At 43.6% G+C, this 13,118-nt stretch overlaps 3 protein-coding genes across 5 annotated transcripts; 2 read left to right on the top strand and 1 right to left on the bottom strand.

The window, feature by feature from the left end:
* Positions 1-104: 104 nt before the first annotated feature.
* tmem17 (transmembrane protein 17) lies at positions 105-4,983 on the top strand. 2 transcript variants are annotated; one of them, XM_035789662.2, is made up of 6 exons: positions 105-336; positions 548-651; positions 753-866; positions 2,186-2,329; positions 2,899-3,029; positions 4,136-4,983. In XM_035789662.2, the coding sequence occupies exons 1-5, from the start codon at positions 222-224 to the stop codon at positions 2,995-2,997; spliced, it is 576 nt and encodes a 191-aa protein (XP_035645555.1). In that variant the 5' UTR covers positions 105-221; the 3' UTR covers positions 2,998-3,029; positions 4,136-4,983. The 2 variants fall into 2 exon arrangements, with proteins under 2 accessions (XP_035645555.1, XP_035645554.1); XM_035789661.2 differs by having other exon boundaries at positions 4,070-4,983.
* Positions 4,984-5,310: 327 nt separating this feature from the next.
* LOC118396167 (cytosolic carboxypeptidase 2-like) lies at positions 5,311-9,170 on the bottom strand. 2 transcript variants are annotated; one of them, XR_008067558.1, is made up of 5 exons: positions 7,678-9,170; positions 7,413-7,554; positions 7,095-7,285; positions 5,585-6,930; positions 5,311-5,465 (listed from the first exon to the last, which is right to left on the bottom strand). XR_008067558.1 is itself a non-coding variant. In XM_052467067.1 (4 exons), the coding sequence occupies exons 1-3, from the start codon at positions 7,712-7,714 to the stop codon at positions 7,189-7,191; spliced, it is 276 nt and encodes a 91-aa protein (XP_052323027.1). In that variant the 5' UTR covers positions 7,715-9,170; the 3' UTR covers positions 5,311-5,465; positions 5,585-7,188. The 2 variants fall into 2 exon arrangements, 1 of the variants encoding a protein (XP_052323027.1); XM_052467067.1 differs by having other exon boundaries at positions 5,585-7,285.
* A 1,444-nt stretch (positions 9,171-10,614) lies between these two features.
* Positions 10,615-12,861, top strand: LOC118395762 (zinc finger protein with KRAB and SCAN domains 8-like). The gene is made up of 2 exons (XM_035789660.1): positions 10,615-10,890; positions 11,211-12,861. Exons 1-2 carry the CDS (start codon positions 10,698-10,700, stop codon positions 12,305-12,307), a joined length of 1,290 nt encoding a protein of 429 aa, XP_035645553.1. The 5' UTR covers positions 10,615-10,697; the 3' UTR covers positions 12,308-12,861.
* The last annotated feature ends 257 nt before the right edge of the window (positions 12,862-13,118 follow it).

The raw sequence follows: 13,118 nt of genomic DNA, 5'->3' as shown, positions 1-13,118 counted from the left end.
GGAAATTGTGGAGGTCTCCTGAATCAGTCATCATGTCGATATCAATGTATGACCACTGGTCATGAAGGAAAAGAAAGGATGAAAGCAGGCACATTTGGGTCGCGAGATTTTGGGCAGAACGCGAGATGTTCTATGTGACCAAGGGAACCGTGTTTTGTTGCTGGCAGGCATGACTTTCTAAACCGCTGTCTTGCTAGCACAGGAGTATCTTTGCAATTCGCATGGAGCTTCCAGAACCGATCAGAAGACGTTTAGGACACTTTTCCAGAACTGTGTTTGTTGATCAGAGTCGTACTCAACCATCTCCCGAAGATCATGTCACGTTTTTGGGGCACAGTGAGTGGAAACTTGCATGGATTGGTAACTGAAACGCTAGCTAGCGCTTGTCTCAGCTAGCTAAACAAGTCATTGTCAGCCCATTATCCATAGGCACCAGGCAGATATTATTTACATCTGCTGGCCCGGCCGTGTATAGGTTATATACTAACTAGTTTACTAGCAAGTATGATACGGAAATAACGAGAACTCTATTGTTTTACGTTCCCAGACAGTGAGGTTGTCTCCAGCCTGCCTCTCCAGATGTCACTGTTCTTCAACATGTGTTTTTTCCCACTGTGGTGGATCAGCGAGGTGGTGATGCTGCACCTCAAGGTAACTCACCTCTAGAATTTAGATGCACTCATACTCTATGTATCTAACTGTAACCAGTATCTAAATAAACCCCTTTGCCTTTTCCCCCCATATTGGTTCAGTATCCAGCCCTTCCTGACTACTATAAGTTCATCCTCATCACCATCCTCATCCTGATGACTCTTGTAGAGGCTATCAGACTCTACCTAGGCTATGCAGGAAATTTGCAAGAGAAGGTACACACACACACTTTCACTGTATCCTTAATTATTAAAGGGCGACTGTACTTCCTGATTTGGCCTCCTTAAGTAATTTTTGTGGCCATGACTGAATTCAAAAGTGGGTTGGTTTCAGGGTATGGTTTGATAGTGGGTATAATTTGTGGAACGTTCCAACAGGAATCTGTTAGAAAAACTTTGTAAAGTACAAGGATTCCAACAAACAACGCATACAAAGTAGCATGATCAATTAATCTAGCTAACTAGGTGCCGAATAGGCATCAACTCACCACGTAGCTTATCCTTAATGTTTGTCCATAGGCAACAAGAGTGAGGACAGACATTTTTTGGAGTAAAGGTGGTGAGTGAAAAAAACGTAATTACATTGCCCACTCCCTACCCAGTATCTTAATCTGCCACGATACAACTTCATATGTGTTGTTTGTTGGCAACCTTGTTATTTACAACGTTTTTGGATCAGGTTCCTGTTGGGACGGTCCACAAATTATACCCACCCGGTTTAATATGGGTGTCTCGTGTGTGTTAGGCAAATTATTAAGGCAATTAGCTTCATCCAGCTGGTGTGCAACCCTGGCAAAATTGGTTTGGATAGCCGTGCTTCTACATCTTCATTGCTTGCAGTTTGGGGTTTAGGCTGGGTTTCTGTATAGCACTTTGTGACATCGGCTGATGTAAAAAAGGCTTTATAAATAAATTTAATTGATTGATTTGATAGCCTATTTCTGGGGCTAGTTAGGGACTGTCAATAAATTACTAATGTTAATGAGACGATGTTCATGTTGCACACCTTTTTAGTTCTCATTAAATGCTTTCAATATTTGTATATGAATTTCTACAATTTATAGTTGGAGTCTTTGAAATTAGGAGCTATTGGAATTTTAACATATTGTCCCATGTACATTGTGTAATTTACAGATAGTCCCTAACTAGCCGCTTCGGTATATCCAAAGTCAACCCAAATTTATCACAGGCATTACGATTGGGTCGCTGCACTTCAAATTGATGATTATTTGTGGGCAGGTTAGAGACAAACCCAATTTTCATTTACGTTTTGATGTAGTTGCGACCACAAGTCTCACAAAACTCTTTTTTTGGACGAGACTGACATTATGGCCAACATGATCCTATTTACATTATGTAGTTCATTTTGACAGTAGACCTATATCAATACCACAGGCTGTTTTCTAAATGAGAAGTTGTTTTTCATGGGCAGTTGCAATTTAAGCCATAGGCCACCTCTGGGGTTGGCCCATGCTTGGAAAACATCTCAGAGAACTGGTCTTGGGTGATTGTTTACGGTCTCTCTCTCATGACAGGTCCCGGAGCTGGCAGGTTTCTGGCTCCTGAGTCTCCTGCTGCAGTTTCCTTTGATTCTGTTTCAGCTCTTCAACCAAGCCATTCTGATCCAACCTCTGGAGAGAGGGGTTCACTTCATTCTGGCCCTGTTCATACTCACACAGGTGAGGTTGCATGCCTGTTGCCTGTTCCTACCATGGTATCTAGATTAGTGTCCAATTTGACCACATTGGGGTAATTTAAACCCTGGTTTATTTTCTCTGTCGTGTATAAAGGTTGTGTGTCTGGGGCCTCCCGAGTGGCGCAGCGGTCTAAGGCACTGCATCGTGGTGCTTGAGGCGTCACTACAGACCTGGGTTCGATCCCAGGCTGTGTTACAGCCGTCCGCGACCGGGAGACCCATGAGGCAGCACACAATTGGCCCAGCGTCATCCGGGTTAGGGGAGGGTTTGTCCCATCGCGCTTTTGTGGCGGGACGTGCGCATGCACACTGACTTCGGTCGCCAGCTGTTTGGTGCAGCTGGCTTCCAGGTTAAGCAAGCAATGTGTCAAGAAGCAGTGCGGCTTGGCAGGGTCGTGTTTCGGAGTACGCATGGTTCTCGACCTTTGCCTCTCCGAGTTCGTATGGGAGTTGCAGCGATGGGACAAGACTCTAACTACCAATTGGATATCACGGAGAAAAGGGGGTTTAAAAAAAAAAAGTATGTTCTAACAAAGTCTCTTTCTCTCTTAGGCCGTCTCTGGCTTTGTGGCTCTACGCGGGATGGTCAGACACACAGAGAGCCACTTCCACCTCAGACAGTTTGATGGGGTTCAGGAGCTGAGGGCCTGACTGCTCTGCTGAGCTGACATGCAGAGACAGAGGTACTCGGGTGTAAATCTCCTATTGATGTTTATTATGAGAAATTTGAGTTGCTTAAGTGTATCTCAAGTTAGAATTCAGCTTTGTGTTTTCAGTGGACCATGTTCAGACATTAACACAATGTGTTTTGTGCCTTGAATGATCATTTTTAGGGGTTGTTGTACAGATGTGAAGACAATAAAGGTTTGGGTTTTTAGACATATCTGTTTCACAATGTTTCTGCTACAATAACACCAAGACTGAATTTTGAGAATGTAGTTTTCTAACAGATAATTTACTGCATAGATAGTGACTCAATCTGATTATGCCTTCAATCGATAAGCGGAAAATAAATAATTGACACTGAAATGTATACAAAATATTATAAAGTTAAAATAGGTTCACTACGATATGAAGACTCAATAAGAAAGGCACACAAGGCAAAAAATAAATGTCATTTCTATAGCCATCTGAAAGGCAATGTGCTGTACATGTTAAGGCACATTCACACTGCACCTTAGACCAGGACTAAGAGCAGTGTTTGACTTGCAGGAGCTCACATTTAATTGGATATATCCATGCTAATAATATTGTTGCGTGTTTTTGCTAGGATCAGAAAGTTGATGTCTCGTTTGTGCACAGCATTCTCTGTACAGGGGTAAGATCGGATTTCAAAAGTGAAACATGGTTTCCCATGGCGGATAGGCAGATATACTAACCATCACTGTTGGAAATCAAATGCAAGGCAAAAGGAAGTGCTGTTAATAGATGTTTAATTGCTTATAATGCTGGTCGCGTGTTTGTCCGTTAACCAGGGCTTTGGAATGCAAGTGTGAATCCTTAGCCCAGGGCTAACAAATGCTGAAACTGGCTAAGCTATCTCAGGGCCAGTCAAGTCTGGGGCTAAGCTATCCCGGGGCTAAGAACAATGCAGTGTGAAAAGACCTTTATTGTCCCATGGTCAAAATAGTTGCAGAATCTCCCTCTAGTCTCCATCCATCTTCAAGGGTTCATGTCAGCAGTCTGTCATATTTGCCCATGTGTTTCCCTGCCTGGTTCTTAGCTCAAAAGGTGTTTTATTGCGAGGAGGGGCAGACCCTGACAGTCTGGCGACCATCCTCTCCTCCAGATCTGCTTCGGCCCCTCTCCCATTGGATTGGAACCTGGAGGTCTTGGCCAGGCTGAGTTTCTGGAGCCTACGTAGACTCTCACTTTGGGGGTCGAGGACATCTGTGGTAAAACGCCCATTTCCTCTTCAAGGTCTGCTGGTCCAACCCGAGAAGAATGTTACCATTCAGAGTAGACATATTCCAAAATAAGCTCTGAATGTAGTTTTTAGAAGTACTATGTGCTAATACAAAGAACAATGCAAAAAAGGGGTGGCATACACTTTTAGTACCTGTGGTTGTTGTTCAGACTCGCTGCTGCTGCATCTCCACCAGACACACACCTGCCTGCTCCCCCCCAGCGGCTCTCTCTGAGGGGCCCTGCCTCTAATCTAAGCCGCTGTCTGGTCTCCCCATGGACAATCATGGCTACAGAGAAGAGCGGGAGGAAAAGGGGGTTATTAACTGGGGCAGGACAACAGCAGGAGATATGTATCTGGACTCATTCCCAGATATAGAAAAAAATAAAAACATACACATCTATTGTATATGTACTGTGATATATTGTGTATACCAACATATACTCTGAACAGCATAAAAAGACACACTAGAAAGTCCATATGGCTGTTGTGGAGAGGACAGTAACTTATGTGCCTCAGTCCTATGTGTTCACTCATAAATGCAGTCAACTGGATATTTTACTGCTATGTTTTTCTGTAGTTACCCATGTCTGTGGAGGCTGCCTGCTTCACCTGAAAGATGAGTGATAAGACTGTATTAATACTAATTCAACATCTCTGATTTTGCAACATTTGGAACGTTTGATTTACCATCTATTAAACTGGGGTGGAAAATAAAGCCCCCGACTTTACTCCTGATTGCATTTCTGTGTCATACTACTTTCATACTTGTTCATACAAATATTATGTTAGTGAACACCTAAGTTCATATTGGGTGTGTGTTCTTCATGTCAATATTGTACCACCCCTTCTATTTCTATGCTCAAACCAGGGGAGGCTGGCGGGAGCTATAGGAGGAAAGGCTCATTGTACTGGCTGGAATGGAATTAATGGAATGGTATCAAACATGTGAAAACAACATGTTTGACTCCATTCCATTCCATCCATTACAATGAGCCTGTCCTATAGCTCCTCCTCTGGCTCAAACCCAACCTATCATCTCAGTGTTGGTTTTGTGATCGGGGCTGAAGGGCATGGGCTGCTGCTGCATAACAGGCATGGAGAGGCCGCGTTGCTCTAAGGCCGTGACAGATAGGGGCAACTGCTGAGGGGCTGACCGTGGAGGCTGGGAGGAGCCAAACTGCAGCTGGTGACTGATACTGCCGCTGCTCCTCTGAGGAAGACAAACATCAGAGCCACATTCAGCAGGAAAACTCAAATTTGGTTTTAAAAAATTGGTGAAGTCATAAAACAAAATCCATTCCTAATGATAAGGTTCTATCCTCCACACACCTGTGATAGTTGGCTGAGTAGGGTGAGCATGAGCCCCACTCAACAGGTATGCAGCCCTCAGCCTCCAGGTATTCATTCTGGAACACAGTTAATGCTGACCATCACACTGGCACAAAACAGTGGTCATCACTTGTTCATGCCTTTTAAGTTTGATGAGGTGGGGATGTTCAGAGTGCATCAACCTACTAAGAACAGGTTTGGGAGGTCAAGGCCCAGGTTGTTGTAAAACACCTTGAGATGAATGTACCTGTAACAGTATTTTAGTAACACTGCAAACTATCAAGATGCAGTAGGGCTTGAAGGGTAATTGGCAGCCATTACCTTCTCTGACTCCTCCTCCTGCCAGAGGGTCACATGGCCTATGACACCAATGCGAGTGGTGGGATGGGGGATCCAGGAGTGTACTGTCTTTAGAAATTAGGTTCTGGGGTAATGCACAAGCCACAATCAGTCTAAACAAATGAGGAAGAGTGAGCTTCTCTCTCATCCATACCTTCTCTCTCTCTTCTCTCTGACCACAGCTACCGTTGGCCAAGATTTTCTTAACTCAATGGGATTCAAACCTTGTCATTGATGAAGCTCATCATGGGAGGGAAGATTCTCTCATGGAGCCATTGTGTGGCATCATTGTGGTTGGTACAGCCGCACATGAAGACATTGTTCTTACAACTATGACTGTGAAAATCAATACAGCACCACATCTCTCTCAGCCATCAGTTTTGGGTGCAATGACAACAACAAGGACAGATGGGAAACCATAGCAACAAGGTCAGAGAAGGCAGACTGAACTTAAACCTCTCCGTAGGTTAGAGAGGCATGACTCTCTCACATCTGTTTGAGTATCCTCCCACTTCCCCCCCTCTCGCCTATTGACCATGTTCCTGGTGTGCCAGACGCAGGGGAAGGAATCCCTCAGCAGTCTTGTAGTTCCTGTTCAGGTCCCTGCCGGCCAGAGATCAGTAGTAGATCCCCACCACCACCCCGTCTGGGTTCAGCATAGGCATCACCTGAAGGTCCGCAAGGGAGCAACACAAGAATCAACATCATGGGGTCTCTTTATGATGTGTTTCTAATTCTGAATGGAAAACGTACAATTATCCCACATGGCAATCAAACACATAACTGAAATACTTGGTTATTTTCAAAGATAAAAAAGCCAAAAGTGCATAAGCGACTTTAAACACAAAGACCTCCCTCAGCTGCCTGGTGTCGTCCGACTCCCAGCAGGAAGTCCAAGAATCCCTGCATCAACCAGGAGCTGTTGTTCTCCCCGGGTTGCACCCCGGCCGTCACAACCACCACCTGCTTGGCACTCCTCTCTGCCCACCCTCCTGCCGGCGACGTCACTGTCAGCACATGTACAACGTTGCCGGTGGGAAAAGGTGTTAAGGGTAGCAGTGGGCCAGATAGGTGTCTGTCACAGGCGAACTGGCAGGTCCAGGTGAGGGATTTGATGTTTGTGGTGGTGTTGTTGTCCTGCTCAGCCTTATGATGCTGGTTGTGGTAGTACCTGATGTTTGAGGCAGTCCGGTGCCAGCCCTCCCTTCTCCCAGGCGGCCATCTCAGAGTAGAGCATGGACCTCATGCCTGTGCAGTACAGACGGCTAGCCTTCATGTTTCTGACCCAGAAGTACTCTCCACTGCGTGTGCTTGGTGGTGTACATATCAGTGTGCAGGGTGAGCTTGTAGTTATGGACACCGCTGTGTAAGGGGGGTAGAAAGAGAGTGAGAAGGAAAGATTATTGCCTAAACACAGTGACCCCTGTCTGCAAATTAGCAACAATCGGTAAAGTGTAAAAACACACTGCTACAGGCTCCATAGACTCACACTTGAACTGCCTTCTGCAGGTTGCCACTCTCGAAGCGTGACTCAAAGGACTGGTCCTGATGCGTGGCACAGGAGGTGGAGCTCTTGATGAGCCCCCAGCTCCCCCCCACGTGAGAGCAGGTGAAGTAGGAGGTTTTTGTGGCTAAACAGGGGAAAGAATACAAAAAGGAGGAAGAAGGACAGGTGAGAGAGGTAACACTGAGAAAATGAAATCTGCGAAGGGCAGCGCTGTGACAAGGGGACCTTACTGACACATTAGGGTTACCTGAGTCAATGAAGTAGACCACGTTCCCCTTCTCCATCCCAACAGGCACCTGTCATGGCCCGGGGACTGGTAGAACGGCTCTGGGTCCGGAGGGTCTCACTCTAGAACACGGCAATATATTTCCGTAACAATAACATTCCAATTTAGATTCACACTATGTAATAGTTTAGCACTTGGAGTCCATTCAGACTCATAACTCTGTACTGTATGCCTCTGGATCTTTCTGTACAGTGTAGAGGTCAAAACAACATTGGGTGTTTGTTACAGCAAACAGTTCAGTGGTATGTACCTATGTACATTACCTATGTCCAAGGACCCTGCCTATGTCCAAGGATCCTGCCTATGTCCAAGGACCCTGCCTATGTCCAAGGACCCTGCCTATGTCCAAGGATCTGTAGCTCAGTTGGTAGAGCATGGTGCTTGTAACGCCAGGGTAGTGGGTTCGATTCCCGGAACCACCCATACGTAGAATGTATGCACACATGACTGTAAGTCGCTTTGGATAAAAGCATCTGCTAAATGGCATATATTATTATTATTATTATCCTGCCTATGTCCAAGGACCCTGCCTACGTCCAAGGACCCTGCCTACGTCCAAGGACCCTGCCTATGTCCAAGGATTCTGCCTATGTCCAAGGACCCTGCCTATGTCCAAGGACCCTGCCTATGTCCAAGGATCCTGCCTATGTCCAAGGACCCTGCCTATGTCCAAGAACCCTGCCTATGTCCAAGGATCCTGCCTATGTCCAAGGAACCTGGGACTAAACACAGGGGCGTAGCCAGATATTTTGGGGGTGGATAGGCCTAGAAAAATTTGGATAGGCATTTTTCAACTTGTTTATTACATTTATTTTGCGATGTGCACCGTATATTATTTCGTAATACAATCGTTTTATACTAGTGCATAGTACTTAGAGCAATCTCTGTTACTAGTCCAACACTCTAACCACTAGGCTACCCTGCTGCCCCATGTAATTAGAAGTGTGACAATGATCCTTAACAGAGAGTTTATATTAGGGAAAATATCATCAGGGCAGCTGTCAAGTACAGGAGGAGGAAAAGTCACTCTTTCCCATGTTCATTTTTCGACTCAACTACTGAATAAAAACAGTGAATTCAGTAAACTCAATTGATATTGCATAATGATCGCATGTGGTCTTCAGCTGCTCTTTAAGGCCGCAGGTTTGGGATTATTTGGAAAAGGAGGCTGCCGCTCGCATGATTCCATGTGTCTCCTTGAAATCTTGAGTTTAACTCGGTAATCTGTCTGTCGAGAATATTGTTCCAAAATTGCCTCAGGTCACGGTCACTCTTGATGCTGGATGTTTTCCCCAATGAAGTTGTGACTACACTGTCTGCCAATTTTATAGGCAGTTTTCGCTGCCGTGATCATCTCACGTCCCAATGACTAATATCATGCTTAATAATAATATCTTCAAATAGCTTGAGAACTTTATCAAAGTCTCCCCCTGAGTTATCTCTGAACGTAGAAAAGCTGCTTTTGAGGATTTAAATTAAACCAATACAGTCCGTCACAGATAATGTAGAGTTTTGTATTGCCTTCATAGCAACATCACCAGTGTCAAACAATTTACTAAACGTGACTAACAGGAATAAAAACTTATTGTTCTGGATTTGATGTAAGAGGGCATCGGCTTCTAATTTGGTTTGTCCACAAGCCTCTGAAAAATCTGCAAGAACTTCCAAAATGACATCTAGCAGTAACAGCACTTTACACACAGACCCTGATTTTGAACTCCACCGTACACCTGTGGATCTTTCTAGCTCGATACACGGTCTATCGGGATGCAACTCTTTCTGTACCTCTATGAATCCAGCATGTCTGTGGGATCCACTCAGAAATGTGTGTAGCTGGTTTACTGTGTCAAAAGAAGTACTGACATGTCCCAACACTTGTGCCGCGGTGCACAGATCCAAATTCAAACGGTGGGAGTTGCAATGCACATATACAGCTTGCTTAAATGTTTGCTTTAGTAGGACATGTACCCCTCCCCTCATCTGTTTCCTGACATGACTGAAGCATCATCGAAACAAAAACCCACAAGGAGTGGGATCCCAAACTGTTATAGACCTATATCCATCCTGCCCTGCCTTTCTAAAATCTTCAAAAGCCAAGTTAACAAACTTTTGCACCCCAGTATCTCTACTTGCACATCATCATCTGCACATCTATCACTCCAGTTTTAATGCTAAATTGTAATTATTTCGCCTCTATGGCCTATTTATTGCCTACCTCCCTACTCTTCTACATTTGCACACACTGTACATATATTTTTCTATTGTGTTATTGACTGTTTGTTTGTTAGTGTAACTCTGTGTTGTTGTTTTTGTCGCAATGCTTTGCTTTATCTTTGCCAGGTCACAGTTGTAAATGAGAAATTGTTCTCAACTGGCCTACCTGGTTAATAGCTAGCTAAGAGACAAAAAAAAGAGACAGAACACAGAAATTTCAGCAAGAAATATTTAAAAAAACGCTCCAGAAATATGATTATATTAATATACTGAGTTAATGATAAAACCATCGACTTCGATGCAAATATGGCTAAAATCAGGCTGACAGGACGCGATCGGAACATGAAGCTATGTATCGGGTAGGAAGTAAAGCGGAAATGGGCGTTGCTACATTATGCAAAATCTATATTGGCCCCTCTTTAATGGCCGCAAAATAGTTGTAAACTCTGGATTAGGAAACTATAAATGCACTTGAGTAGAATGCACCGATCTTTTACTGTAACACAATGTACAGGCAATAATTTATGGTGCAATAAGTGATTATTGTGACACGTAATTATTATTTGTATGATAAGTAGTATAACATATATTGATAATTGTGCACATTTACCATCATTTTCTCCCGAATTATTAATTTACAAAGTATACAGGACAGGTCTCTTATTCTGAAAGATTCCAAAAATCCATGACCCGGAAGTACTTATTCTTGCCTGCTTTACGATGGTCAGGGCACAAAGGTAACTAGCTGTAACTTGCATTATCTAAACATGTCTAAAATACAGTTGTTGAGGGTGTTTCTCAACGAGCGATTAGCAGTTGCTGTTGATGAGATCTTCGGGGCAGTTGAAAAAACAATAACTGAGTACCAGGAAGAAGTTTCCCGTTCAAAGGATGAAAACGATCGTCTGCAAAGGCTGCTTGAAATCGCCCTTAAACCAGAGTTAAAGCTGCACAGAGCAGGTTTGGGTCATTCGTTTGTCTAGTTACGTTGATTGTATTTTGTATGTAACAGAATATACTGTATTTATTGGACGATTCTTATGAGCATTTGCGTTTTCTATTTCATGCTGTAAACTCACCTGCTGTCATTGTGATTTGACTTGCCCAGTGCTTCTACACCTGCATTGCTTGCGGTTTGGGGTTTTAGGCTGGGTTTCTTTACAACACGTTGAGATATCAGCTGATGTAAGAAGGGCTATATAAAATACACTTGATTAGATTTTTAAATTTGATTTGATGATTGCAGTCTCATGACAACGTTTGCGTTCTAATTTATTCAGACCTCCAGCAGCTCACTTTCCGTGTGTCTGAAGAGGAGGTTCACCCTGATCAGCAGAAGTGTGTGCAGGAGTGGAGCCCCAGTCTGGGACAGGAGGACCCAGAGTTTACACAGATTAAAGAGGAGCAGGAGGAACCCAGAACCAGTCAATGGGAAGAGCAGCTTCAAGGGCTAGAAGATGATACCAAAGACTCCATATTCATTCCTGCTTGTGTAAAAGGTGACTGTGATGAGAACCCAACTCTGCACTCATATCTTTATCATGGTCAAAATGAAGTTAACGGAGAGAGAGTCTCTCTACCCAGCACCTCAACTAAACCGATCAATACCGAACCCTATGAAGAGGATTACCTGGTATCAGAACTAACCAGTGACTCTCATACTCTCGCTGCAGTAGACTGTTCTGCAGTTCAGAGAGAAAACAGTGCAACTGTCAATGGGATGGAAAGTGGAGTCCCTCAGTCAGGTTTTAAGCGAGGAAAATCAAATAAAACATGGACAGTAAAAAGACAGAGCTCTCGTGCCAATAATAAGGGTAGGAATTCCACAAAGTCCTCCATTCTGAAATCACCTAGTCAAAGTCATAATGCTCCTTGTCATTGTAAGGTGTGTGGCATGTCTTTTCATTACATGGGTTCTTTAGTGAATCATGTGCAAACTCATACAATGGATAAAGAACATCCTTGTGGTGTGTGTGGAAAATGCATCGAATCCACAGAAAGTATGAAAGATCACCTTCAAATTCACAGTGCAGCTAAGTTTTCTTGTAAAGTTTGTAGTAAATGTTTTACAAGGAATAGTAAGCTGACAGTGCACATGAGGACTCACACAGGAGAGAAACCACATCACTGTCGTGATTGTGGCCATAGATTCAGCACTGGGTCCCATCTTAGAGTGCACATGAGGACTCATACAGGCGAGAAACCATATGTCTGTCCTGATTGTGGCATAGGCTTCTTCCAGAGTGAACATCTGAAAGCACACATTAGGATCCACACAGGAGAGAAACCATACCATTGCCGTTTTTGTGACAAATGTTTCAGGACTGGCACCAATCTGACAGGTCACATGAGGACTCACAGGGGAGAAATCATTTAGCTGTATTCTGTCTGAGAAAATAATGTTGGTGGTCTGAACTTAGCAGAAGTTGGATTTTGTCATTGTTGGACATTATGTCAGTATCTAAGAAGCGCTCATTACTCAAAGATTACATTGTATTCTTTATGAGAAAAAAACTCAATATAAAAACATAATCCTCGCTATATCTACAACTGTTATACCCCTGAACAGGGGAAGTATAGAAATAAATCACACAGAGATGTAGCTTCGGCTTCAAGTAATTTGTAATGAGTGATTTTCATATAAAATCATCAACCATTTACATGGGGCGGCAGGTAGCCTAGTGGTTGCAAGATCGAGTCCCCGAGCTGACAAGGTAAAAATCTGTTATTCTGAACAAGACAGTTAACCCAATGTTCCTGGGCTGTCATTGAAAATAAGAATATGTTCTTAACTGACTTGCCGAGTTAAATAAAGGTAAAATATATATATTTTTTTTAAATGTACAAAATAGAATGTTTCACAAATGCACAAAATATCTTCTCTCAAATGACATAGCTGTTACAACTGTTCAATAAACCAGTATTGTCTTACTTATGCATTACAATGGCTCTTAGTATCCCTCTTTAAATGCTTCCTATCAAAACATCCAAGAGGATCATAATGGGACCTTCCTGGACTATGATCAGTTTCTGCCACTGCACCCCTCTACTAGCTTGAACCAGAAAATGGCTGCTCATTGTCTCGACTCCAGGTAAGCGTAAATGTATGCATGCCTTCTTACCCCGCATCCGGACTTAAGACTTTCAAACCACTTAGAGCCCCTGTACCAGCGGGTTTTCTGCCAGGG

Source organism: Oncorhynchus keta, chromosome 17, assembly GCF_023373465.1.
Source record: "Oncorhynchus keta strain PuntledgeMale-10-30-2019 chromosome 17, Oket_V2, whole genome shotgun sequence".
Taxonomy (NCBI): domain Eukaryota; kingdom Metazoa; phylum Chordata; class Actinopteri; order Salmoniformes; family Salmonidae; genus Oncorhynchus; species Oncorhynchus keta.
The sequence above is the reverse complement of the archived record's forward strand: the minus strand, read 5'-3'. Positions and strand labels throughout refer to the sequence as shown.

Excerpts from the sequence above, each read along its gene's own strand:
- tmem17 (XM_035789662.2), top strand. The coding sequence starts at position 222 with ATGGAGCTTCCAGAACCGATCAGAAGACGTTTAGGACACTTTTCCAGA. Across the intron at positions 337-547 it reads TGTCACGTTTTTGGGGCACA|ACAGTGAGGTTGTCTCCAGC; the intron begins GTGAGTGGAAAC and ends TTACGTTCCCAG. Across the intron at positions 2,330-2,898 it reads CCCTGTTCATACTCACACAG|GCCGTCTCTGGCTTTGTGGC; the intron begins GTGAGGTTGCAT and ends TTTCTCTCTTAG.
- LOC118396167 (XM_052467067.1), bottom strand. The coding sequence starts at position 7,714 with ATGGAGAAGGGGAACGTGGTCTACTTCATTGACTCAG. Across the intron at positions 7,555-7,677 it reads GGTCTACTTCATTGACTCAG|CCACAAAAACCTCCTACTTC; the intron begins GTAACCCTAATG and ends TCCCCTGTTTAG. Across the intron at positions 7,286-7,412 it reads CTGCAGAAGGCAGTTCAAGT|CGGTGTCCATAACTACAAGC; the intron begins GTGAGTCTATGG and ends CCCCTTACACAG.
- LOC118395762 (XM_035789660.1), top strand. The coding sequence starts at position 10,698 with ATGTCTAAAATACAGTTGTTGAGGGTGTTTCTCAACGAGCGATTAGCA. Across the intron at positions 10,891-11,210 it reads GTTAAAGCTGCACAGAGCAG|ACCTCCAGCAGCTCACTTTC; the intron begins GTTTGGGTCATT and ends TAATTTATTCAG.